Consider the following 25,711-nt stretch of genomic DNA (forward strand, 5'->3'; position numbering starts at 1 on the left):
ATGAATACATTTGAATATGGGCGATGTTATTGATGATGGGGCTCTTGAGTCCATCTGGCAGTACTGTGGATGTGCATCAAATGAAAAAAGGGACTTTGATCGTTCAGCATCCTGTTTTTATCCAACAATGCCAAAATGAGGTATTTTTAAAGAGATGATTCAGAAACAGTCGGATGATTCATTCACCTGATTGTGAAAACGATGCCAAGAGAAAAACACTTGGCACAAACAAAACTGGAAAAATAACCAGAACTCTCAAAAGGCTCATTGTCTATTCAAACTTTTGTTTTTTTAAGTGACTTTTCAAAATTACATGCAGCTAAACAAACACCTTTAATAACCAAGATTCAGAAAACAAAAGACGGCTTATGTGAATAAAATTCTAATGAACATCACTATTATTAACATCCTTTGCAGGTATCTGTGCAGCAGTAGTCTCAGTAACGTGTCAATGTAAAAAGAACACCAAAAACAAATGAGTGACAATGGGTTAGCAGCCGTATATGTGTGTGTGTGTTCAGTCATACTGTATGTTTATAGGATTAGAGGGTCTGATACAAACACATCTGTGTAATCCTTAACTAATCTGACATAATCTCATCAGTAATGATATCCTGCAGTACCACACACACACACACACTCTCACTTCCCTCCTCTCTCTCTATTACTCACGTCTGCTTCCCTCTATTTCTCACATACCTGCAGACAAATTAGAAATGATTTATTAAAAATATGCCAATCAGTCTGCCGCCACGCTGAATCCTCACAGTACACAATATTATCAGCGTTTAAACACTTCTCCCTCGGTAAACCAAATCCCTCAAGCTAAGGTGAAGTAGTGTCTTTCGGCATGTCTGACTGCCTGTCCTCTGGCTACTCACGGTTGCTTCCTTATCACGTCTATAAAAGTGCAATATTCTTATGCTTTATTTTCTTCCCCAAACTCTTCCAGCTGCAGAACCAGTCTGAGCTCCGTGCTCCAACACCAGAAAAGGCAGCCTGGTTCCTGGATGCAGCCATAGCAGCTCGCCATAGTAGCCAACGCTCCAACACCACTGAAGAAGAGCACAGGAATTCACATATGCTCTTTACATTACACATATATCAGTATCGCATGGAAAAGACGGGAAAAGGAGGAAGTAAGTAGTGCATGCTTAAACCCTGATGTTCCTAACTGTTATTACTGGTACAACGATTAAATGTCTCAATAGCAACATTTAACGATTACTTCTACTGCGCTCACCTTTGCAGGAAAATAGTTGTTGGTTGTTGTGACTATGATAATCACAGTAGGATAAAAGCAGACAGAAACATATTGTTTGCTATGAATAAATTGTGGAACACTGGAGACCAAAGTAAGGAGCGAACAATGAAGGACAGATCAATATGCAGATCGATCTAAATGCTTCCTATTATGGTTGCTACAAATAAACTGCAGCAACAGAGATGCACATGCACCTTTTACTGAACGCACGATCCCTTAATATATTAATCAAAGTCATTTCCAACAGTTATTTTTGGTCTTTATAACAAATCACATAGCATATGAGTGGTTTTATTTATGCCTGAGAGATGTTTGACCAAATTATGTCTGATTATGGCCATTTATGTTACACACAAGTGTGTGTATGAAATAAACTGTAATGTGTGTGCATCTGTGTATGTATGAGAGAAATGTGAATGCTTAAGAATGATAACTGTAATGACATTTGTTACACTTGCATGTTTCTTTCAATCAAACACATTTAATATTAGAGAACAATAACCTAAGTAAATGCAAAAATACAGTTTTAAAATGATGATTTAATTTATTAAGGGGAAACGTTACCCAGACCTACCTGGTCCTGTGTGAAAAAGTGATTATTCCCTAAACCTTTAAACCTTCATTTAATTATTTTGAGCCACTCAGATCGAGATTTGCAGTGTTTCAAATTACTGTCCTGCTGCATAACCCTGCATCAGTTTGTGGCCTGCATGAGCTTCAGGGTTGTCCTGTAGACAGCAGAATTTATTGTTCCACAAATTACGAAGTCATCCACATCCAGAAGCTACAAAGCAGCCCCCGACCATCACACTACCACCACCGTGTTTGATTGTATGTTCTTCTTATGAAGTACTATATCAGTTTTATGTCAGATCTAATGGGATGTAAACCTTGTAAAAAGTAAAAGTCATGTCTTTATTGGTCAGCAGTGGTTTTCTCCCATGGATGCCATTTTTGCCCAGTCTCTTTCTTATTGTGGAATCATGAACACTGACCTTAAATGAGCTAAGTGAGGCCTGCAGTTCTTTAGGTGTTGTTCTGTGTTATTTTGTGACCTTCTGGTTGGGTTATCAATGCAATCTTGGAGTAATTTTAGTAGGTCAGCCACCTCAGTGAAAGTTCACCACTGTTCCAAGTTTCCTCCATTTGTGGATAATAGCTCTCACTATGGTTCACTGAAGTCCCAGAGCCGTAAGAATGCCTTTTTAACCTTTTCCAGACTGATAGATGTTAGTGACTTAGTTTCTCGCCTGTTCTTGAATTTCTTTAAATCGTAGCATCATGTGTTGATTTTGTAGCCTTTTTTCATGTAACTTTTTCATGTTCTTCATATTATGTAATTGCTTAATTCGACAGAAAGTAATCTGCCCAGAGTGTGGCTAAGAAACTGAGCTCAGCTTTTCCAAAAATGCGGTTAATCACCGTTAATTCATGATTTAACAAGGGGGCAATTACTTTATATACTTACTTACTTTATATAGGGCCAGGTAGGTCTGCATCGTTTTACCTTCTGCTTTATAAATTAAATAATCCTTCAAAAACTACATTTTGCATTTATTCGGGTTATCTTTGTCAAATATTAAGACTTGTTTGATGTTAGGAAACGTTTATCTTAATATTATTACTGTCACTGTTAATATAGATTTCTTACAGATGCAGTATACTGTATTAACAACTCTAAGTTGTCCTTCAATCTTGAGCCATCTTTTCTCTTCTGCTAGTGTCAGGAGGTCGCAGTCGCCTCCACCTGCTGGACCTGGGCAGCTGTGATGTTAAAGTACTCGGAGGAGGAGGAGGTGGGAAAAGCAGGGAGAACTCTTCACCCAGCTCGGCTCCTCTGTGCCTTTCGCTGTCTGCACTCGGCAATGTGATTCTGGCCCTGGTCAATGGAAGCAAACACATCCCATATAAGTACGTTCGTGTGGGTGTGTGTGTTTGTGTTTATGGGTGGGTGTGGGTGAGTGGGAGTATGACTAATTAATGCATAAATTTAAGAGGAGAATAAAGATAAATTCAGAAACTGGTGAACTAAACTGTTGAGAAGAGTGAACGGTAGGCTGAGGTGGAAAGCAGGATCTTGATGTGAGAGGTAAAAAGGAAAGGATAGTAGCAGATTTCATAAGTTGCTTCAGGTTTGGGGGATTTACTGTCATAAACAACAGCAGCTGGTGTTACATATTCATCACATTCATTTTGTTGGTTAACTGACTGCCAATGACAGCAAAGGAGAGAGGAAAAGGCAAAGATGATAGAGCCAGTAACTCTAGCCAGAAGAAATTGTTTGAAAATAAAAATACTTGAACCAGGGGAAAAGAAATCATAACAGCTAAAGTGATGCATAGTCCTGCTCTGGCAGTAAGAATACGGGATGTGAAACTGTAAATGCCCTCCTTTTTTCTAATTTCTCTCTGCTTCCCTTCTGCTCTTCCACTCTGCTCAAGGCTGTGTAGCTCTGTGCTCATGCTGGGTTAATTTAATCACAAGCTTTTGCATTTACATTGCAAAACAACCTGCTACTTAGCATTGAAGCTCTAAGCACAGCTTTGCTGACTCTGATTTGGCATTGGTGACTCAGACTCTTGGAGTGTGATGGGATTTGACTGGTTTTTAACAATCCATGCTGTGTTACTGACACATTTTTATAAATCCAGGAAGTAAGAGTTTTTTTTGATTGAACTAAGACTGTTGAAGTTGGGCTTGTGGAGGATATATATATATTAGGGGTGCAACGATACTCGTATCGATATTGAACCGTTTGATACAATGCTTTCGGTTTGGTACCCATATGTATCGAACAATACAAAATAAATTTTTAATTTATTTTATCAACTTTCCTTCTGACAATGCTGTCTGTGTTGAGCGCTCAGTGGATCTGCGCTCGACAGTGCAGCCTAGGCGGAGTAGTCAAACGCAGATTCACTGAGCGCAGGGCAAGCTAGCAAGACAGAAGTTAAGCTCTCCTTGCAACATGGCAAATTGAACCTCCCCCACCCTCATTCAGATCTGGCATTTGGAACTATTTTGGTTTTCATGTGATGTATTACCCTGAAGGTAAGCCCGTCATGGACTAAAGTAAAACAGTATGTTGGATGTGCCACGCAATGCTCAATTACATGGGTGGGAGCTAGTGTGTTAGCGCAGTTAGCTCGTTAACGTGTTGGCCGTCCAGCCCCATGCACAGGCCATAGCTCGTTAACGGAGATTTGCCGTGTTGTGGCGTTAACATCATTTCAACAAGATTTACGCTGACAGCACTACTGGGAACACAACAAATATGACTGCACATTTACACTGACATCATCCTAGTGCAAAGACAAGTGGAAGCAGACAAAAACAACAAGCACGCATGCTACAAACTTTGCCCAAGTCATTTAGACAGCCGTTAGCACATGATTCTCCTTATGGGGACCTGATATGTTTAATATGCTGCTGAGAATATAGCCCAGAAGAAGCGTATAGTATAGCTTTTATTTTGGAAAGAGCCATTTCTCTGTAATAAACTCTCTTTTCCAAAGATGAGTGATTCCTCAATCAGATACAGGGCTCGCAAAATCGCTAGCCTGACGTCCCGGGGCTAGCGATTTTTCCAGCCGGGCTACCAAAATCTATCTCTGCCCTGGCCATCGGGCTATCATAGGAAGGAAAAATATATGTCAATGCTTTTGCATTCTTTCGGAAATGTAGCTGGGTAATTATGTCATTGGCATGGGTGAGCCACTGCCAATATGTGACATATTGAAATCGCGTTTGAATTTGCGCTTGTTTTTTGCTTTCACTTTGCAATCTGGTGAACTGTGTATAGAGAGCGACAGCACTGATTGGTGAGTGATGATAAGTTGCGCACCAATTCCTCTGACATCGTCTTATCAATCGTTAGCTTACTATGCAAACATGACAAGTGAAATCTCCTGCAGCAAGCTTAAACATGTGAGAGGTTGATCGCGCAGAGAATCGCTGAGCGTTATGTGAGTGCCTGTGTAAAAGCAGCGGGATATATATTATAGCGGGTCAGGGCTGTTCGGGGTTCTGTTTGTACAGTTATGTTTTGTTTATGTTGCCATAGTGACGGGTGACGCCCTCTCGCTGCGACGGTGTGTCCTTCCGGGGTCAGAGGGCGCCCGTGTGTTGTTGTTGTTGTTGCTGTGTGGTTGCCACGCTGAGCAGTTAGCTAGCGGCAGTGTTCTTCTGCAGATGTCAATAAACGGCTGTGCTCCCTGGCTAGCTCACGGGAAGCAAGACCAAACGACACCTCCGTCTCCTCCTTGTCTGAGCTCGCCACATTGGTGTCAGAAGTGGGATGATGGTGGCACCCCATGTTCTGACCGGAGTGACTTTTCCCCCGCCGGTCGTGACCGGCCGGTGCGCCAAAAGAAGGCACCTGGACATTTGCAGGACTTTGTGTGGGGTAATGGGGTCGTCGGGGACGACTGACCCCTTAGGTGGGGGCTATGTAGCGGGTCAGGGCTGTTCGGGGTTCTGTTTGTACAGTTATGTTTTGTTTATGTTGCCATAGTGACGGGTGACGCCCTCTCGCTGCGACGGTGTGTCCTTCCGGGGTCAGAGGGCGCCCGTGTGTTGTTGTTGTTGTTGCTGTGCGGTTGCCGCGCTGAGCAGTTAGCTAGCAGCAGTGTTCTTCTGCAGATGTCAATAAACGGCTGTGCTCCCTGGCTAGCTCACGGGAAGCAAGACCAAACGACACCTCCGTCTCCTCCTTGTCTGAGCTCGCCACAATATTTTAGTTCTGCTGAGCCAAATAAGACAGGTCAGGGTGAAGAAGTGACAGCCAAAGAAAAGCTTACCACAAAACGGAAAAGTTATGACAAATCAGACTATAAGGCAAAAAGAAAGTGCAGCTTTATGGTTTCATGGAAAAAAGAATTTCTGTGGCTGCAATATGACGAGCGAAATAACCAGGGCTGCACATAAGTGGTCCGCAGGTGCGCATTCGCTGTCAAAATAAAAAACGGGCACAAGATAAGAAGTTGCAACGCGTGTTTGCATACATAAGATTTTCAGGAGGAGGACAGACATTTGTTTAGAACTCTTAAAGATGTCGAAGAAGCTCCTTTAAGCAATTACTGTGATGTTCCTCCACCTCCAAAGAAATGTCAGAAGGAGTCCGAACCACAAAAGAAGCACGTATTCTCGCAAAAGTAGTTGCAGGAGGTGAGCTGGCTTCAAACAAATGATGAACGCACAGAGATGTGGTGCGGAATGTGCCGTGAAAATTTAATAAATGACAAATTAAAAAGGCATGAACATTTTTTTTGTATCAAAAAAATATCGAACCGTGACACCAAAGTATCGAAATGAACCATGAATTTTGTGTATTGTTGCACCCCTAATATATATATATATATATATATATATATATCTTCATTAAAAATATAATGAAGGTATTTATTTATAAAGTAAAATAATGGTGTCTTGTGCATAAACTGTATATAAAGGACGAACACGGACATTGTGACGTCACTAATTAGTTAGAGAGTTAAAACCTTGAGCTGAGGGTTTTCACCCTCGTCCGATTGACCCTTTGAAAGTGGACGTGATGAGCAAACACACTCATAAGGTAGTCAGTAACACTGGATTTTTTGGAGACCACTTTACAAAATAAAGTGAAAATCATGTGAGATGTCTGAGAAAGTCCCAAATAAGGTCCCAGACAAAGGAACCAAAGGACCATTTACAGACTAGACTTCTTTATAGAGTGTTTTTTTCTTTAACTAAAGGAATTCCCACCTGATTGCCCTCAGGCACTTCTCCAGAATCTTCAGATCCAGAAGCTACATCCATCTTTTCTATACAGTCTATAGTCCTGTTGTGTCAGGTACCAGGATATTGGCAGTGGTCCCTGTAGAGTTGTTCCAGCTGGCACCACCTTCTGATGCTTGATCAGACTGGGATCTACGGCACACTCTGTCACTTTCCATCTGCTGATCCTGAACCGTTTCAGTGGCGTGGTTAGGTGCATTGCCCTGCTAATGGAGGCTGCTACCAAATCCCAAGGTCCACCAGAAGAACATAATTTACTTCACCTCTCTCTAGTTTTAATGTTGTGACTGATGAGTGTATTTCACCCACAACCAAACTGATTGATCAGCTGAATTTCCTATCACCTTTCTCATCCCTAGAAACCAAAGCAATCATATAGCAGGCTGTTTCCTTTGAGGGGAAAATATTCGACTCAAACGAAACACGCTTAAAGTCCGGCTGCTGATTTTCTTTCATCACAGTTGCTGAGCCTGTCTTGCAATGCTTCACTGCTTCCAGGATAGGGTCCCATCCTGTTTTTATAATCCCAGTCCTGTTCCAGTACTGTTGCTAGGTAACCAGTGAATCTACCATTTATCAGTACACTTTTGGACTTTGTAGCTTCCCAGTTCACAAAAAGAGTCAGACTGTTCAACCAGCTCTGCCTTCTGTAAGAATCCAAGCATCTCGGCACGATTCAGCAGTCAACATGCTTGAAAGACCCATGTTTCAGTCACAATATGCTCTTGCAAAGACCCTTAACACATTTACTAAACATTCCCTTTCCTCATCGTGGATGCTGCACAACTTCTTGTCCAAAAAATGTTTTCTCTTTCCCACTCATGTCTCTGTCAATCAAGACACTCAAAGGGCAGTTTTTTCCTCTTCTCGCCAAAATCTCTTTGACACTAGAACTCTAGATTTTCTCAGTTTATTAGTTTAGTTAAGTAGAAATTTGTGAGCAAAGCTGTACCACAGTGCTGCTTATTCAATGCCTTAATATGAATTTTCTGAAACAGTGGTGATCCAGGAATTTAGATGACAGAGAGTGTCATATTACATATACGATGTTCCTGCCTGGTAAAGCTTGTAATAAATCTAGCACAGGCTGATAGGTAAGACCCAATCCAACATCCCCAGCACTTGAATTAACATCCAAATGAATACTTCATGAGTCATGAGTTTACCTACATTAATCTCAGGAAGATATGCAGAGATAGCTCGAAAGAGAGAGACAGAGACTGGAGGATTTGTTGAAGCCCGAGGCAGCAAACTGAGAAATCAGAAAAGAAAAAAAGAAAGCAATAATGAAAAAGAGGAGGAGGTCAGATAGGAGCGTGTACGTACTTTGCGTATGTACACTGTTGTGTACATACACGCATGTGAATGTACACATATGTGTGCAAGACTTGACTGCGGGCTGTGTTTTTAGAAAAGGGGGACAGCAGCATGAGGTATCGGGCCACAGAGGAGCTGTACTCACTGTCAGCCTGCAGGCCTCAGCACACACACAAACATTATGAATGATTGCAGTAGCCCACCCAGGAGAAAGTCTTTTCTTAAACACACAGCCTAGTTTTACTCTCCCATCTGCTCGTTTAATCTCTCTGGGACATAGACCATCTCCCAATATTAGACTTTATCATACCCTGAGCGCCTCTTTTAAAGGGACTGTTCACCCAAAAATCAAATGTATATACTTTACTACTGGTCTGGAGTGCTGCTTATCCATCTAGATTGTTTTGTGATGAGCTGCACTGTCTTGGAGATATTAGAAAATTATGTTGTGAGCAGTTTCATGCAGGACTTCATCTCTTTCCACTAAACTACACCCATCAACTGTATTGCTATCCAGAGTGAAGCGTGCATGTACATGTGACACAGTATGACAGGAGTTGAACATTAAGGGTGTGTGTCCACAAATTCTAGTTTTTGAACTGGAAGCTCCTTTGGGCTCATTTTCAGAGCAAGAAGCACTTATTTTTTACAGGACTGCCGCTTTTGTTATTAGATTATAGATAACTGTCCGGACAGGTTTTTTTTTTTAATAGATGCTACAATTTCACATTGAAAACCATCAGTCTAACAAGACGATATAAGTAACACTTGGTGACACTGGGAAGGAAGAACCCCCTTTTAACAGGAAGAGACAGGGTTCAAAGAGTGTCAGACATCTGTCAAGACTGGTTAGGTGTGAGGGCAAAACAGAAGAGAACAAATAGAGTGAATATAAAGACAAGGACACAAACTATAGCAGAAAGCAGTAGTGACATACAAAAGTACTGAGAGTGAAGAGGGAAAGAAAATAGTTCCTATATTAAACTGCTCACAAAAAAGTTTGCAGATACTTTGAAGTCACCAGATCATGCAACTGAGTGTTTCATAACTGAAAGATAAGTACCATCTGCATCTAGCAAATATCTCAAAAGCTGCACAACCTACACCAAAAGATGGATTAAAAAGTGCTACAGGTCAGAGGATAAATATTAAATAGGTGAACTGTGAGCTTTAATTAGCAAATTGTTTGTCTCTTTTTGCATTAATAATCGGAAAAATAACTAATGATTATAAGTACTTTTTTTCATTTAAATTTCACGTTAGCCTTGTGTTGTGTTAATGTTGCAGACTCTCTAACTTGTGGAAAATGCTCTACCTTACCAAGAAGAGTTATTAATACCCTTTAGCCAAAACATACGTGGGCATTTGTGAGAAAATCAACCAGTTTTGTCACACCTTTAAGTGACTGTGTGTATTTACAACATGTCTTCAATGCTCACATCTCGGTGTATATGTGTAACCAGGGACAGCAAGCTGACCATGTTGCTAAGGGAGTCGCTAGGCAACATGAACTGCCGGACCACCATGATTGCTCACATCTCTGCCTCACCTAGAGATTTCTCAGAAACCCTCTCCACTATTCAGATTGCTTCCCGGGTGCTCCGCATGAAAAAGAAGAAAACTAAAGTCACAGTGGTGAGTTTTATTTCATTCTTCGTGCTTCATTAAAATAATAAAATTATCCAGATATAGACAAGTAAAGTGGCAGGTATAATATCTTAAACAAACATAAATTACTTTTTTGACTGTTCATTTTATGCTGAAACACACATTGCCCTGACAGTGCACTGCAGTGTTTTCATTTTTGGAGTTTAGGTGAAAATCTTTTATAGAAGTTGAAACTATTTATTTGTGTTAATGACTTGCTTGTGCAGAGCTCATACAAAATATTTTACCTTCTTGTCTCCGTTTGCTGCTGACACAAATTGACCTCTTACGCTCACAGATGTCAAAAGTGTTCTGCAGAAGAAAAAAGGTTAAAATGAGGGCTTCAGCTCTAAAAATAAAGAAGACATTTCAAGCCACAAGATACTCTATTACTAATATGCTAGACAAATAGGAGGAATTAAGTTAAACTGAACTGCAATGAAGTGAAGTTCTTATCTTCTGCCTTGGGTCCATATTAGTTATCCCCTCATCTCCTTCTTTCTGGTCTCTAACCGTCAATTAAAAGGAAAAGAAAAAAAGGACAATCTCACTCTGCAAATCTCAAAAGGAAATCATTTCTCTCTCATCGCTCTTCTCTGCTTCCACTTTCCTTATTATCTGGGCTCTTCTCAGCAATACACATCCAGCTCCTCTGGGGGAGAAAGCTCCTGCGAGGAGGGTCGCATGCGTCGTCCGACCCACCTGCGACCTTTCCATCACCGTGGTGACCCTGACTCTGACCTTCCGCTGCTGCGACTCTCCAGTGACCCCGACGAATACTCCAGCAGCGAGCAGTCATGCGACACAGTCATCTACGTGGGTCCAAATGGAGCAGCTGTGTCAGACAGAGAGCTAACGGACAATGAGGGCCCACCAGAATTTGTACCAATTATTCCTGCGTTGCTTCGAGGTAAAACTTCAGAGCAAAGCCAAAATCAGGCAGCAGGGGCACAGAACAAGGTAATTTGAAAATATGTGCGTTTATAGATTAGACACTTAGCATTATTAAGTAGAATATTTGTGATGAAGAATAATTCTATAACAGGTGCAGTCCCAGCCAGACGAGCAGCCCAGTGGCCCCTCACAACCTTTGTCTCAAGCCTCTCAGTCTCTACTTGGTCAGCCGCTGGCTCCTGTCCCAGAGGAAGGAGCTGAATGCCTGAAGTGCAACACCTTTGCTGAGCTGCAGGAGAGATTGGACTGCATCGATGGCAGCGAGGAGGTGAAGAACTGTCTTCTGCTCTTGTTTTTGTTGTGATTGTGCAAATAAAAATCTTAGATACAAATAGGATGACATAGTATGATGGGATCTGTAATAGGGGGTCTATTGAAAGCTTGATAGCTATTTTTGTCAATTTATTCAGATGAAAAAGAAGCGTTCTGTTTGTATCTACTTAGCATTTTGTTCATTGCGTGTCAGGCTTTTTTATTGTTGTTACAGCTGCTGTTTGTGGTGGCAATTTTCTGTGCCTTTCAATACTCATGTATTTCCATTTGTGTTTGGATATAACACATTCAAATTACTTTTCACAAATTACCTTATTGTGAAAATATTTATACAGAACCCCAATATTTTCACGGCAATAGCGCAGGTTGTTTGGAGCTCAAGTGATCTTTTTTATTCTCTTCCACCATCACTGAAGTTGTGATTAACGGTGTACTGTAATTTAGAAATAAAAGCGACATAATTTCAGAATTTTCCCTTTGATGATAGTCTGTTACTCTTCTGTTCTCCATCGCTCTGTTCATTTTTGCAGGTGGCAAAGTTTCCCTTTGAAGAGGCTCCAGCTATCAAACAAGGGGTCAAACAAGAGGCATGTCCATCTTCATCTGTTCCAGCTGCTGCTCCTGCTCCAGCCCCTCCAGCTGTGTTGGATGCAGAAGCCAAAACAGGTTCAGTTATTATTAGGAATAATGATGATGCTTCCGTTCATATTTTGCATGTGCTGTATGTTAACATGTAAATCACCTTTGGGTCTTCTGTTTCTAGAACCTGCGTGTGATGTAGGAGGTGCTGTGCAGGTGTCCAGGAGGAGGACCAATGACCAGCAGCTGCAGGAGATCAAGGAGGTGGTGGAGGAGGCTGAGCTGGCCCAGACAATGATCCACAGCTTGACTCAAAGTTCTGGCTGCCCAACAGTTACGAGTACCAGAAGCATTACAGGAAGCAGCAGCATCACCTCTAACCCACTGCACAGAGCCAAGAACTCCCACCTACATGACAGGTAAGACCAGGTGGTTTAGATTCAGTACTCTTTTTCATATGTTACCCTTAGCCTTTAGGAAATATGTTTATATGTTTAATTCATGATTTATTGCTTTTACTGTCTCTCATTTGTGCAGTCGTGAGAATCTGAATGTGGCGGGCGGCAATTGTGAGGGGAAGTCACGACCTCTAGGATCACCACGTCTTGGAATTGCCAGCCTGACCAAAACCTCCGAGTACAGGTGAAGCAAATATACAGTGAAGCATAGTGCTGATGGCAAAAATCTTCATTTTGTTTTGAGCAAAACTTGGAAAGTGTTAAATAAAGCTATGTACTAGAACTCTCAAGTGCTCTGATGTGTAAATGTTCAGCGCCAAAAATTCAGTTTGCGCAATCGAATTCATTTTTATCTTCCTTCTCAGGCCTCCATCATCCCCATCCCAGCGGTGCAAAGTGTATACCCAAAAGGGTGTCATTCCAGCAATGCAGCCTGTATCCTCAAACACTCAGGAAGGCCAGGCCCCGGATGCTTTGACGTCAGACAGTATGCTTTTCTTTCTTTTACACAGTTACGCTTTAGAACTGTGTTAATTTTCTAAAAAAAAAATGTATACATATATATGCTATATATGGATATTACATTTAATTCTTTTTACTTTTCCATTTCACTCCTTTGTCTTTTTATTTTCTTATCTCAGTTTAAGTTTCAGTTTAAATCTAAATTTTCCTTTAAAAATGTGATTTTTTTTAGGTTAAATAGTAACATTTCATTACAACTACCTGTCACCACCCATCATACTCATCTACTTCAAGTAAAAATATCAGAAATAAGCTACAGTGAATTCTTGGCTGGTCAGTTCTAGGGTATCCTTTAGGGTGTATATGAGTTTCTTTTAAGATTACAAAAATAATTTTTGTATAGTGCTCCAATTTCACTAAAAAAGTGAATTTGTTCCCTCCATTTAATGTTGCATCCATTTGGATAAAGACCTGAGATAAAGACTAGAAGAATATTGGAAAAAAAAAATATTTTCGTTTTAAATGCAAGAAGTCTTACAAATACTGGCGAGTTGAGAAAAATCAGTAAGCAATTTGCAACTGATACTTGAAACATTTGATGACATGTTTCAAGCATCATGATGAGAAACATTTGTTCTTATGTGCATCTCCCCGTTCATTAATGGTGAATTCTTCCCGGGTAATGTTACTGCTGTTTTATATATGCTGGATGCATAAAAGACACATGCTGAGTCACCTGTGTATGACACAGTTTATCTGCATAATAATCACTGGTTTGAACTTGTCTTCTCAGCGTGATGCCAATTTCCCTGCACTTGGAAAACAAAATAAATTACAATGCCAGATGTTTCTGATTCTACAGACAGTTTGGCTGCAGACAGTGGTCGTTCCTCCACAGAGTCCCTGCTGTCCAGGAGTTCTCCTGCAGGGATGAGCCCACAAGTCCGTGAGCCAACTCCATCGTTATCTGCCAGCCTGGGCTCAGCTGAGACGCTCTGCGATGATGATGTACCACCAATACCTTTGGATAGCAAGGATGGTAAGTTCCAGTAAACACAGCTTGTTTTAACACGAGGAAAAGTGGTGAGAAAGTACATTGTGGGTAATCCTTGCTGTTTTAATGACAATAAGGCGCTCTATCAAAACCACATGCAGAAATGTCAAAACAGCTGTAACCTGTTAAGACTCAGGGGTTGTTCTAAAGTGTCTGGAACTGGATTGTTGGCGGGAGATCTCTTGATTATTGTGAGTTGTGTCAGAGAGGTTTCAAGGATCAGTTTTCTTCTGGAGCATCCCTCAAATGCTTGATTGAATGTGGAGCTCTGGAGACCAAGGGGAGTTTTTCAAACTCTGGAGAGTTTGAAGACAGGGTGAATGCCTTTTGGGCTCATGTTCCTCAGCAGTTTTCCCAGTGCAGCAGGTAGCTACTGTCATCAGGGATGGATATTTGCATGTGAGGTGTGCTTGGTCTGCAGGAGTCATGGGTCTGAAGGTTATCTCCACATGAATGTAGGGACCCAGCATTTCCTAGAATAATACTGCATCGTAACTGAATGACTCTTTTCCACTTTTCTTTTCTTTTTTTTAGCTGATCGGCATATACATAAAGACAATGAAGAACTGAGAAATTAACTTTCGCTTTTTTCTATCTTTATCTTTTTTCTATATTTTCTTCCAGGAGTCTCAGGTTCAGCAGCATCTGCAGTAACACTTGGACCTCTTGTACTTGGGGATGATGAACTGGTGTACACTGTGGTTACTGGAGGTGAGGAGGACCTTGACATTACTGCTCTCATTGAGAATGAAGGCTTGGCTGGTCGTCCAGTAAGCATCATCAGCTTCAACAGTGACTGTGGCTCTGCAACTGCCCTCGCTACTGGCTCTCAACCCATTTGTACTGCTTTAGATGGAGTTGTGGAGGATCCCATGCTTGTAGGTCCTGCAGCATCTTTGGGGGTTTCAGATGTTGTTGCCATGGCAGAGGTTAGTGCTACTTTGATCGTTTGGTTTGAATTTGCATAAATAAAATAGATTTTACATTATTTAAACTTTAACAGCCACATTTTATAATTGTTTCTGGATTTCAAGATGTCATACTTGATTGGTTTTAGGTGGCAATGGCCAAGCTGCGGACAGAAGGTGAATCCTTAGCCACAGGAATGTCAAACTGTGGTTCACCCAACTCTTCCTGGGTGAGTGATCTGAGCGCGGGCAGTGAAGCTGATCAGTCTCTTCATAGCTTCAGCCAGTCCCAGAGCCAGCAAGGGGAGGCACTGGCTGATCCTGATCCCAACTTTGGAATCGAGACGCTGGATGGTTATGAAAATGGTGGTACCCCAAGAAGAGGGAGTCTGGAAGGAGAAATGGTTCTGTCAGAGAACCAGAGTGATAAGGGTACTCCAACTAAAGAAAGGCTGAGAAAACTGCCTCCTTCCATGGCTAAAACTAACATACAAATTCTGGCAGGACCTGGCAACATGTCTCCTTTCAAGACCAACATCCTTGTTCACCCATGTGCAGCTGTCAAACCCATGGTTGTCCAGGAAGCCACCATCCTCTCCTCACCTACAAAGGCCAACTTTATGAAAGATCCAGTCAAATCCAATGCAGCATTTATAGCATCTATTTCAAGTGAGATGAGCTTTGAAGACCCCTGGCTGAAACGTGGTACAGAAGAAGGAAAGTCCAAGGAACTAGTGTGTGAAGGGAAACTGGAGAAGAGGGAGGCAGAGCATTCGAAGGGCCACTCAATAGATAAGGCAAATGGTGGGGGTGGTGATCGTGGCAGTTCAAGTTCAGGTGGTGAGGTGGTGTCATCGCCAGACTCTTTTAAGCGAGTGGTGGATGGTTGTGAGATGGTGGCTGTTGTTGCCCAAGGTGAATGCTTGACTAGTATTTATAACCCAGATATCCACCGTACTGCTAGTCTACCACGCGGATGGCACCGTGTCAACCGCCATGATGGCTTAGACAATGGAAGCGAGTACCGTAATCTTGGAGTCACCACTTCAACTCCTTGTAGTCCCCGTGCCACACTTGATCGCTGGGGATCCAATGGAAAGCAGGGCTTTTTCTCTCATAAAAAAGGGGGAATCCCACCGCTGCCGCCTGTACGAAAGTCCAGTCTAGACCAGCGGAACAGGGCAGCCAGCCCTCTCCAGCAAACCACACATGGAGTCTCATCGCAGGGGAACTCGGCAGATGATGCAGGGGTATCTGGCTGTGGCCCTGCAGGAGTAACTCGACAGCGAGGCTCCAGCATAGACAGTAGTAGGCTTTTCAGTGCCAAATTGGAGCAGCTTGCCAACAGAACCAACTCTCTGGGCCGAGTCCACAGCTCACACAGTGGTTCCCATCATTATGACTGCTTTTCCTTGGAGAGAGGTGAGAGTCTTAGAGGGGGAGGGGGAGTGAAGGGAGACAGCACCATGCCTCGCACTGGACGCAGCCTCAACCGTGCTGGATCACTATCTTCTTCTTCTGGAAACACCAGCAGCCTTTTTAGTGGCAGTACCAGTCCAAACAGCGCTCCACAGTCACCAGCTAAGACCAGCAGCCAGTCAAAGATATCAGCAGTTAGTAAGCTGCTGATGACCAGCAGTCCCAAGGCCAGGAGTCTGTCTGCCTCCAGCACCAAGACTCTGAGCTTCTCTACTAAGTCTTTAAGCCAAAGCTCCAGCCGGAGCTCCAGCCTTCCTCCTAATGGAAAGGTAGGAATAAATATTTCTTCAAAGTAAATGATCCATGCTCACTTTCTTTAACATCTGTAAACCACAAGCTCATCAGACAAAATTAGCTAAAATTATTTAAGACCTTCCTCAAACTGTATTTAGCTTTAACGTCCATCCTTTAAAGCAGGGTCCCCAATCTCAGTCCACGAGGGCCAGTGTCCCTGCAGGTTTCAGATCTCACCCTGGGTCAACACACCTGAATCACATGATTAGTTCATTACCAGGCCTCTGGAGAACTTCAAGACATGTTGAGAAGGTAATTTATCCATTTAAATCAGCTGTGATGGATCAAGGACACATCTAAAACCTGCAGGGAAACCGGCCCACGTGGACTGGGATTGCTGCTTTAAAGTAATTAAAGGATGTTGGCTTCCATTTCTCCTTCCATCCACCTAAACCACTTTACTTGTCTTTTTAGCCCCAGAGTTCAGTCCCGGCCCCTGTGCAGCAGCAGGGACCTGCCCCTGGGTCCTGGTCTACCCAGTCTCTGAGTCGAAGTCGAGGGGGAAGTCTGGCTGCTAAGCTTCCTCTCCGAGCTGTCAACGGTCGAATCTCAGAGCTACTCCAGGGGAGTGCTGGCTCCCGTTCCAGGAGTCATGTTCAGGGAGGAGGCACAGATCCAACAGAGGAAAGAGGGACAAGGTTTGTTAGTTTTATATCATAAAAGTATATTTACATATACTGTACACCTATTTAGTGGTTCCTATGGAAGCATTTTTCATTTATTCACAGGACAGCTAATATAAAATGCAAGATTAGATCCATATATTATGCAAGAGTAACTTTGGCAAGTCGTGATAATGTAAGGTGCAAACTGTAAGGCAAAGTGACATTTAAGTTCATTCAGATAATAATCTGTTCGAAGTTATTTACTGCTTCCTATTTCCTTGTTCTCAGTGGAGGAGGAGGTGGAGCAGGAGGCGGTGGGGGAGATAGCCTGGGAGAGGAGAGGGCAGCAGTGGTACAAACACTGCCTTCTCCCTACAGCAAGATTACAGCTCCCAGAAAACCACACCGCTGCAGTAGCGGCCATGCTAGTGACAACAGGTACAAGCTTTAGGGCTCTGAGGAATTTGAAACTTAAATTTCACAAAATAAAACATGTATTTTTTCTATATTTTGCTTCATCTCTAACTGTGATCTAATAATGCCTCTAACAGCAGTGTGTTGAGTGGTGAGCTCCCTCCGGCAATGGGGAAGACGGCTTTGTTTTACCACAGTGGAGGCAGCAGTGGGTATGAGAGCATGCTGAGAGACAGCAGTGAGAACACAGGAAGTACCTCCTCTGCTCAGGACTCCCTCAGTGAGCACAGCTCAGCCACCACCTCCTCCCGACGGAGCTCCAGAAGCAGCAAGAAGAGCAGGAGCAACACAGGTCACGACACAAATTTTCAAAATCGCGTTTTATAAACATCTTCACCCCTCAACTAAAACCTGATAATCCGCTTGCTATTCTTTATAGGAAGGCAAATTTAGGATTTTCCTCAACATAACTAGTGGTAATTTCTTCTGAACAAGTCGAAGTGTCTTAGCACTCCTAATTAAGCTGGCACAAACACAAGCGTTAAAAACATGAAATTAAATACACCCTGCGCTAAAACCACCCAGATGGCTAGTTTTTATAATTACATGAATAAATATATATCCAACATCTGTACCATTTCTATTCAATGTATCCTCGATGTGTGATGCTTGCCCACTTTTACCATATTAACTTTTACAAACAAATTTTTAGGCGTGAAATTTTGATCATATATTTTTCAAAACAACAGTAACATAGAAGTGCTGGAAATAGAAATAGACACCTTTGTGATGTTGAAAAGCACTGTAACAAAAGAAGCGAACAGTTAAGGGAAATGTGAAGAAAGCTGTGGCTACAGGAGGTGCTGGGTAAGGTAAGGTGACCCTGACCAGTCATCTGTGAAATGGTAAAAGGGAATCTGCTGGTGTAGGCTGTAATGAATATATATTCACCAGAACAGAACACAGAGAGCTTGCTAATGTGCCTGCCAAATTACTGTCTATTGGTTAAGCATGAGGATTGATATGTGCATAAAAAATCAGATTGAAGAGAGGCAGCTCCTTCCAGTGTGTGTCTAATTATTGATTCGAAAGGGAATTAGCCTTTCCATCCAAGTGTGCGGGAAGCAGTCTCACCTCCTGCCATGCAGCGTAAATTCCGGGTTTACTCTCATTTTGCTTTCACCACAACCGATTCTGTGGATCAAAGAGCCACGACAGTGCCACAAGATGACACAAAGGTGTGAAAGATTATTCTGTGTTTGTTGTGAATCAAGGTGAAGCCAGTAAGCGAGGAACGATTGATACAGTTGAGCCCCGGTGATAGAAAACTGATTATACTCTTAATAATAAAAAGGCAGAAAGAGCATGTGTATAAAGGACCGAGGCAATATCCAGCTGAAATGTTAATTACATCTCCAGCTGAGTCTCTCTTTTTATCCTTGATTTTCATTAGACTGGATTCATGTGCTTACCTCTCTCCTCATATTCCACGTATTCACCCCATCTCTCTGTCATTCATCCAGCTCGCTTCCCTCGCATCTTCCTCTCCCCGCAGACTCAATCTTTCTCTGTCCCGTTCTATGCTGCTTCCTAATGAAATACAAATGTCTCTGCTTGACCTTTATGTGCTGCTTCGAGACCAAAAGACAGCTGCAACCTTATTAAAATCAGCACTTCCTCTCCCCTCTCTCACACATACCTTATCACTGACTTTCTGGTGAATCTGATAACTCTCATTCCTGTTGACATGTCTGGAAATTTCTATGCAAAGCGCACGTGTGTTCAGTGTTGCGCAGTGGTTAGATTAGAGACTGACCCGCTGCTATTATCTATGAGCTCTACCTGCTTTTTTATTTATCTCACTTCACTTCTCCATTATCAATTTCACATTCTGTCTCGCACGACAGTTTTCTTTTGTCCCCTCCTTTATGTCTCTCTCCAGTGAGTCTTTTATCTGTCTTCCTCCCCTCTCCCACCGATCATGTCTGTGCAAAACAAGAAAGGTATGCCCACTGAGTGAACCGACACTTAAGGGGTTTTATTGCGTTCAAGGAAGAATCTGAAATTTGGAAAGATGTCTTTTTTCTTAGCAGAGAGATGTCAGATATATTGCAGTTCAATGTAAGACTAAAGCTTGTAGCTAAACTGCTGTACTATAAAATAGTTCAAGTAATGTCTCCCAGTTTTTTTTCTTCATTGCTACACAACAAATATGATTTAACAGAAATGTAAGAATGTGTCAAATATGTTAAATCAAAAAAGATCATATAGCTATGTCTGAAGACCCCGAGGGTGAATATTGGTCATTTCATTGCTGTAGTTTCACATTGTTAGTACAGGGTTGGGCCTGTCTTTGCCTTCAGAGCTTTTTAATTCTTCATGACAAAGATTCAACAAGGTCCTGGAAACATTCCTCACAGGTTTTAATTCATATTGACATGATATCGTCACAAATTAGCTTGAGATCTGGTGTACGTGAAGGGTGCTTGACTACACTAAATTCATTGTTGTGTTCAGGAAACGCATTAAAGATGATTTTAACTTTGTAGTGTGATATCCTGCTGGAATCAGCTATTAGAAGAAGTGTACAGTGTGATCATAAAGGGATAAACATGGTCAGCTACAATAGTCAGGTAGGCTGTGTCATTTAAGTTATACTAAATGGGTGCTGTCACTACCACCAGCAGCTTGAACCCTTGATGCACAGCAGGAAGGATCTATGCTTTCATGTTGTTCACACCAAACTCTGACCCAGCAGCAGTTTTCTGATCTTCTATTGCCCGATTTCTGTGAGTCTGGGTGATTTACAGCCTCAGTTTTCCGTTCTTAGCTGACAGAAGTAGCACCCGGTGTGGTTTTCTGCCATCTGCTTCAGGATTTGACATGTGCATTTGGACATGCACTTCTGGATACGTCGGTTATAACAACTGGTTATTTGAGTTACTGCGTTCTTATTAGCTCAAAGCAGTTCAGTTATTCTCTTCTCTGTGGGTTCTGGGTTTTTTTGACCATTATCTATAAACTCTAGAGATAGTTGTATGGGAAAACTCCAGTAGGACCATTAAAGGTTCTCAGTCATCCAGGTCATCGTAGTCTAAGAAGTTTGGAAAGAAAAAGGCGTCTGGACTTCTTTAAGTTTCTTGAAGACGTTTCACCTCTCATCCGAGAAGCTTCTTCAGTTCTAGGGTCAAATGGTGGAGAGTCCCAGATTTAAGCCCTGTGGGGGTATCCCACCAAGAGGGACAAATATCCATCATTGCATATGCCACATGTTCCTTCAAGGTTCAAGGTTCAAGGTTCTTTATTATTTATTATCCTTTACTAAAATGATATGCTGCTTCCTAAATGTGAAGTTTTGTTTTCCTGCAAACTGCCCAATAACAATGCACCTTGTGTCCCTCTTGGGGGAATACTCCCACAGGGCTTAAATCTGGGACTCTCCACCATTTGACCTTAGAACTGAAGAAGCTTCTCGGATGGGAGGTGAAACGTCTTCAAGCAACTTAAAGAAGTCCAGACTTTTTTTTTCCCTTTCCCAGCTCCTTAGATTTAGGTAGGACCAGTACATCTGGCAGGATCTCACTGAGTCACTTCAGACCTCCTTTGTCCCCATTCTGATAGTTGGTTTGAACCTCATCACTTGTGGGTATTACTACACCCTAGAATTATTTTAGTGAATAATAAAGTTCAGCACTATAATATCAGTATTTGTTTTTCCCATTTTCATTTAGCTTAGTTTCATTTAGCATTTTTCTTCTGTTCATCCACACCCCACCTATGGTGGCTTTGTGCCACACCACTAGGGACTGATGCACTGTTTGAGGATTATGGAGCTAAACTAATGGTGATCTTGAGAGTAAAACGCACTGCAAGCAAACTAAGCATATGAATGAGATAAAACAAGCAGAGTTGAAAAATTCTTTGGCACTTTGTATATTTAGGAAAAAACTGCATCAGATCGGCTCAGATCAGTTATTTTTTAAACATATTCAGCTTTTTTTGCACTATATAACCTGGCACTTCAATGCTATATAAAATGCACCAAAAAGTAGAATGTATATAACTCCAAACATGCGATATTTCTTCAATTAGAATTAAAAAAGGGTAAAGAAAAGACCCTTTTTATTCTGCCGTTCATATGAACAGTTTATCGTCTTAGCTCAAAACTTCACTATTCCTGTCATCGGTGTGTAACAGTCTTTCTGTAATCTTCTTTTTATTTGTTCTTTTAGGTCTCCAGCGTCGACGTCTGATCCCAGCACTAACCTTGGACTCCTCTTCATCATCGCCTTCTCACCGTTCCTCCAAACAAGCCATCACTTCCTCTTCTTCCTCCTCCTCCAGCCCTGGTGCATGCTGGGTCGACGGGCCACTTGGGCCACCTGCACCCTCAAACCTCCGGGCAGTGACCGCAACAACAGAAACCTTTGAGATCAAGGTGTACGAGATAGATGATGTTGAACGGCTGCAGAAAAGGAAGGACAAAGGAGGGAGCAAGGTGAGAGGGAGGAGGGAGGAAAGACACCTGAGCTGCACAGCTGTTGTAGGTCAAGTGGTGGAGCAGGTCAACAAATTGCAGGGTTGGAGATTTGATCCTTATCTCTTCCTGCCCGTATGTCAACACGTCCTTGAGCAAAAATCTAAATTGCTGTTTGTGTATTTAAACCCAGGGGGAAAATTATTACTGTGGACAATGACGGTGGGTGATGGGCAAAAGGTAAAACATTCAGGCATATATGTGTCATCACAAGGTGCGTTGTTATTGGGCAGTTTGCAGGAAAACAAAACTTCAAATTTAGGAAGCAGCATATCATTTTAGTAAAGGAACATGTGGCATATGTAAAGATGGATATTGATAATATCACTCAGTGAGTTTGCATTAGAGCTAAACTGAAGCCTAGAGAATAACGTTAATGTCTGGTGCTATCTTGTCTCCTTGGAGCCAGGCGAGGCTCCAAATATTAGCAGGGTGGAGGAGGAGAGTGTAGCTAGAAGCTAACAGACGAGTTACATTTAAAGCAGTTTACTTAATGTGACAGTTTGTGCATTAAGATTTAAAACCATAAAGAAAATATATTTTCACTTTCTTGGATAGTGGAATCCCCTGAGGGTCTACTGGTATTACTTTCAAAGAACAGGACAAAATTACAGTGAACCCAAAACTGATTAAGACACGCTGATGAAAAGCAAAACCATCTATGGAAAAGTTCTGCATACACCACCAGCAAGTGAGGACAAAAGAAAATGAAACGTTATTACAACATATCATAATCTAAGCAAGATTTTATTGTTGTCAATGCCATTATCAGTTCTGCCTACAGATCTCATTGGTTGTCAGTTCCTCCTTTCCAGCATTAACGTAGCACTTTATTATGACTGACTCTGAATACAGGGTAGAATCAGAGTAGAAAAACAGGCTAAATCGGACTTGGTTCTGCTGAAACCTCAGTAATGAGATCAACCATGTCAGGAAGTGATTTATTATTCAGATGAACCAGACAATTTGGCACCAGTTCTCAACTAAAACAGGTTCTTGGATTCCAGCTTTACTTCCGGCTTGCCTCATCCAAACAGTATCTCTCATTTTCTCTCTAAAGCCTAAAAATAGCCACTAATACACTGATTAGGAAGAGTGAACTAATGACACCAGAGTGACTAGAACATTTAATTGAATTTGTAATGGAAGTTGATACTGGGAGTGTTTTTGGAGCCACCACTCAGCAATCCTCGGTTACGATGGTTGTTGCCACTTGATATTTGTACATGCGGTGTTCAGAGCTTCATTTCGACACATTTTAAAAATATCTAGTTCCCACCGGACTACAGTTATGTAGGAGGCTGACTAGGAAGCATGTGTAAAAGAGGGAGGAAGAAGAAAATAGCAAAAAACTTTTAGGATTTATTATGGTTGACTGAAGGGGAAGGATGAATGGATGTCTTTAGAAGAGTGAAGGAGAAGGAGAGCAGAAGTGCAAGATGGCTATTGCTCTTGATTCCAGTGACACTGATTTGATGAATAATGGTGGTGAAGCACATTAAAAAACAATAAGTGTTGGACACTGCTGCTAATGGAAACCCAGAAGAGGAAGCTGGCGGTTGGGCAATGGATGAAAAAGGATTTGTGTTGTTGTGACAGTGTGGAAAGAAACCAAAAGGCTTTAAAAAATACAACAGCAAGGATTTTCAGAACATGAATAGCTCAACATTAGCATTTAGTTCTGTGTGAACAGTGAACTTTTTAAATAAATCTACATATCTTGGCTTACTTAAAAAAATGATTCTAAATTCTGAGGACTTTGCAGAATAAAATTGTTAAACTTAGGAAATTGTTGTAAATGAATGCAGGTTTTGGGGGGGTTTCCACTGTTAAACCTTTATGTGATCAGAGGAGAGAGCACTGTGAGCACTGGAAAAGAGAAATGGAGAAAAAGCATGAAATATAGATTTTCCCTGCAGCAACCTTAAGAAAGCCACAATCGTGTTCCAGTGAAAGCTGCTCAGTGTCCGAAGGCGCTCAGCTGCAGCCACAGTGGGAGATGATGAGGTGCGAATGTATTTAACTGTGTGAATTTTAAGCGTGCTGCTGCTGAAGGAGACCCACCTGTGTTTCACAACACGCTCCTCTGAAAAAATAAAGCTAAATAAAATCCGTGTCTATCTGTCTGCTTTCTCTGTGTGTCAGGAGGTGGTGTATGTCAGTGCCAAGCTTCGTCTGTTGGAGCACCGCCAGCAGCGAATCAGTGAAGTCAGAGCCAAGTACCAGTGTCTCAAGAAAGAACTGGAACAAACCAAACAGTACTTGATGCTGGAGCCACACAAGTGGACCACTGAGTGTAAGTGTGGACCTCTGACACATCAGGGAATATAAGTCTGTGTGTGAGAGAGCAAAGGAGGTTAGAAACTGTTTAGGATTTTAGTGGAGGATTATTCTGAAATAAATAAGTCTATTATGTTTAAGTTATGACTCATGTTAATTACTAATGCTGTGCTACATGACTGCTGGTTCATTCTTCAGACAAATACATTCTGTCATTTCATTATTAAAAATATGAAGTGACTGGGCATTATAGATTTTACTTCAATAGACACAAAAATGCATTTGTGGGAAGGATTGTGTTGTTGCAGATTGATGCATCTGATGGGGCAAACTTTCACGATACGAAATAATGTTTTGCTTTGTTGTGTTTTTTGTAAGGGTGTGGCTTAATTGCCCTCAATTGCACTGTAAGGACATTTTCTTACTACTGTGCAATTTAGTAAATCAGAATCATCTAAACAGGCTTTTGCATACAATCGGCATGCTGCCATGCCCTAATCTTCTTTTTAAGAAAACACATTTAATAATAATAATAATTATCAATAAGTAGTAGTGATTTAATACAGCTGTGTTTAAATTCGCTAAGATAGCTAGCTGTCATTTCTTTGAATAAATGGTCAGAGGCACTTTTTGTACATTTTTTGCAAAGTACAAACAAACTCAGGTATGAAAAAATGGATAAATCTCTGATTTATGTGTGAATTGTGATGTGAATCCTAATCGTAACAGTTCTTGGATAATAATGCAGATTTTACATAAGTAGCAATAGGCTACATCAGACTTAATTATTCAGTTATGTACCTATTGGGCTGTATATGAAATAAAAGTGCAACCAACATAATGAATCATGCAACCATAAAAGAAGGGCTGGAGTTCCTATTGATCCTCTGAGATCTTATTCTACGCTGTCCCACAGATGGGGGAGGGTGGTCTTGAAGAATCTCTCAGCTAACAGACCACCTGCTTGGTGCAACTAACCATCCAGGTGTTGATACTCCCACTCAAGATGCAGGTGTAGAAGTTCCTGTGCACCCTGAGTGGGAGTTTAAAGTCTCTTAGGTACCTGAGATGCTATAGGTGCTGATGGGCTTTCTTCACCAGGGATTTCATGTGTCAGGACCATGACAGGTCCTTTGTGATGTAAACACTGCCGTGTTTAAAGTTATCTACCCTCTTCACATGGGCCCCAAATATGCAGAGAGGGCCAAATTTCCTCTGCTACTCTCTCGTAAAGTCCATTATGAGGTCCTTGGACTTGCAGGGATTTAGCTGGAAGTTTTTCTCTTTACATTATTCGATAATCTGAGACCAGCAGGCAATGCCATCACTGTTTGATATCAAGCCCATTACAGCTATGATGTTGGAGTCTGAGGTGCTCACAACAGTGACCGGTGTAGAGAGAGTGATGATT

The 25,711-nt window shown here is 41.7% G+C and overlaps 1 protein-coding gene across 2 annotated transcripts in view; it reads left to right on the forward strand.

Moving 5' to 3' along the window:
- Positions 1 to 25,711, forward strand: part of kif26ba (kinesin family member 26Ba) — a 98,089-nt gene that overhangs the window by 68,447 nt on the left and 3,931 nt on the right. Inside the window, exons 10-27 of one of the 2 annotated variants that reach the window (XM_040012099.1) lie at positions 953 to 1,139; positions 2,986 to 3,175; positions 9,820 to 9,991; positions 10,637 to 10,963; positions 11,049 to 11,225; positions 11,761 to 11,896; positions 11,994 to 12,228; positions 12,347 to 12,451; positions 12,633 to 12,754; positions 13,592 to 13,768; positions 14,408 to 14,494; positions 14,636 to 14,712; positions 14,841 to 16,439; positions 16,879 to 17,102; positions 17,358 to 17,507; positions 17,621 to 17,835; positions 21,716 to 21,981; positions 24,166 to 24,316. In XM_040012099.1, the coding sequence (XP_039868033.1) occupies positions 953 to 1,139; positions 2,986 to 3,175; positions 9,820 to 9,991; positions 10,637 to 10,963; positions 11,049 to 11,225; positions 11,761 to 11,896; positions 11,994 to 12,228; positions 12,347 to 12,451; positions 12,633 to 12,754; positions 13,592 to 13,768; positions 14,408 to 14,494; positions 14,636 to 14,712; positions 14,841 to 16,439; positions 16,879 to 17,102; positions 17,358 to 17,507; positions 17,621 to 17,835; positions 21,716 to 21,981; positions 24,166 to 24,316 (4,597 nt within the window). Of the gene's footprint in view, positions 1 to 952; positions 1,140 to 2,985; positions 3,176 to 9,819; positions 9,992 to 10,636; positions 10,964 to 11,048; positions 11,226 to 11,760; positions 11,897 to 11,993; positions 12,229 to 12,346; positions 12,452 to 12,632; positions 12,755 to 13,591; positions 13,769 to 14,407; positions 14,713 to 14,840; positions 16,440 to 16,878; positions 17,103 to 17,357; positions 17,508 to 17,620; positions 17,836 to 21,715; positions 21,982 to 24,165; positions 24,317 to 25,711 lie in introns of both variants that reach the window. The other variant, XM_040012098.1, reaches the window with a different exon arrangement.

This window comes from Simochromis diagramma, unplaced genomic scaffold (assembly GCF_900408965.1).
Source record: "Simochromis diagramma unplaced genomic scaffold, fSimDia1.1 OVJJ01000603.1, whole genome shotgun sequence".
NCBI lineage: Eukaryota > Metazoa > Chordata > Actinopteri > Cichliformes > Cichlidae > Simochromis > Simochromis diagramma.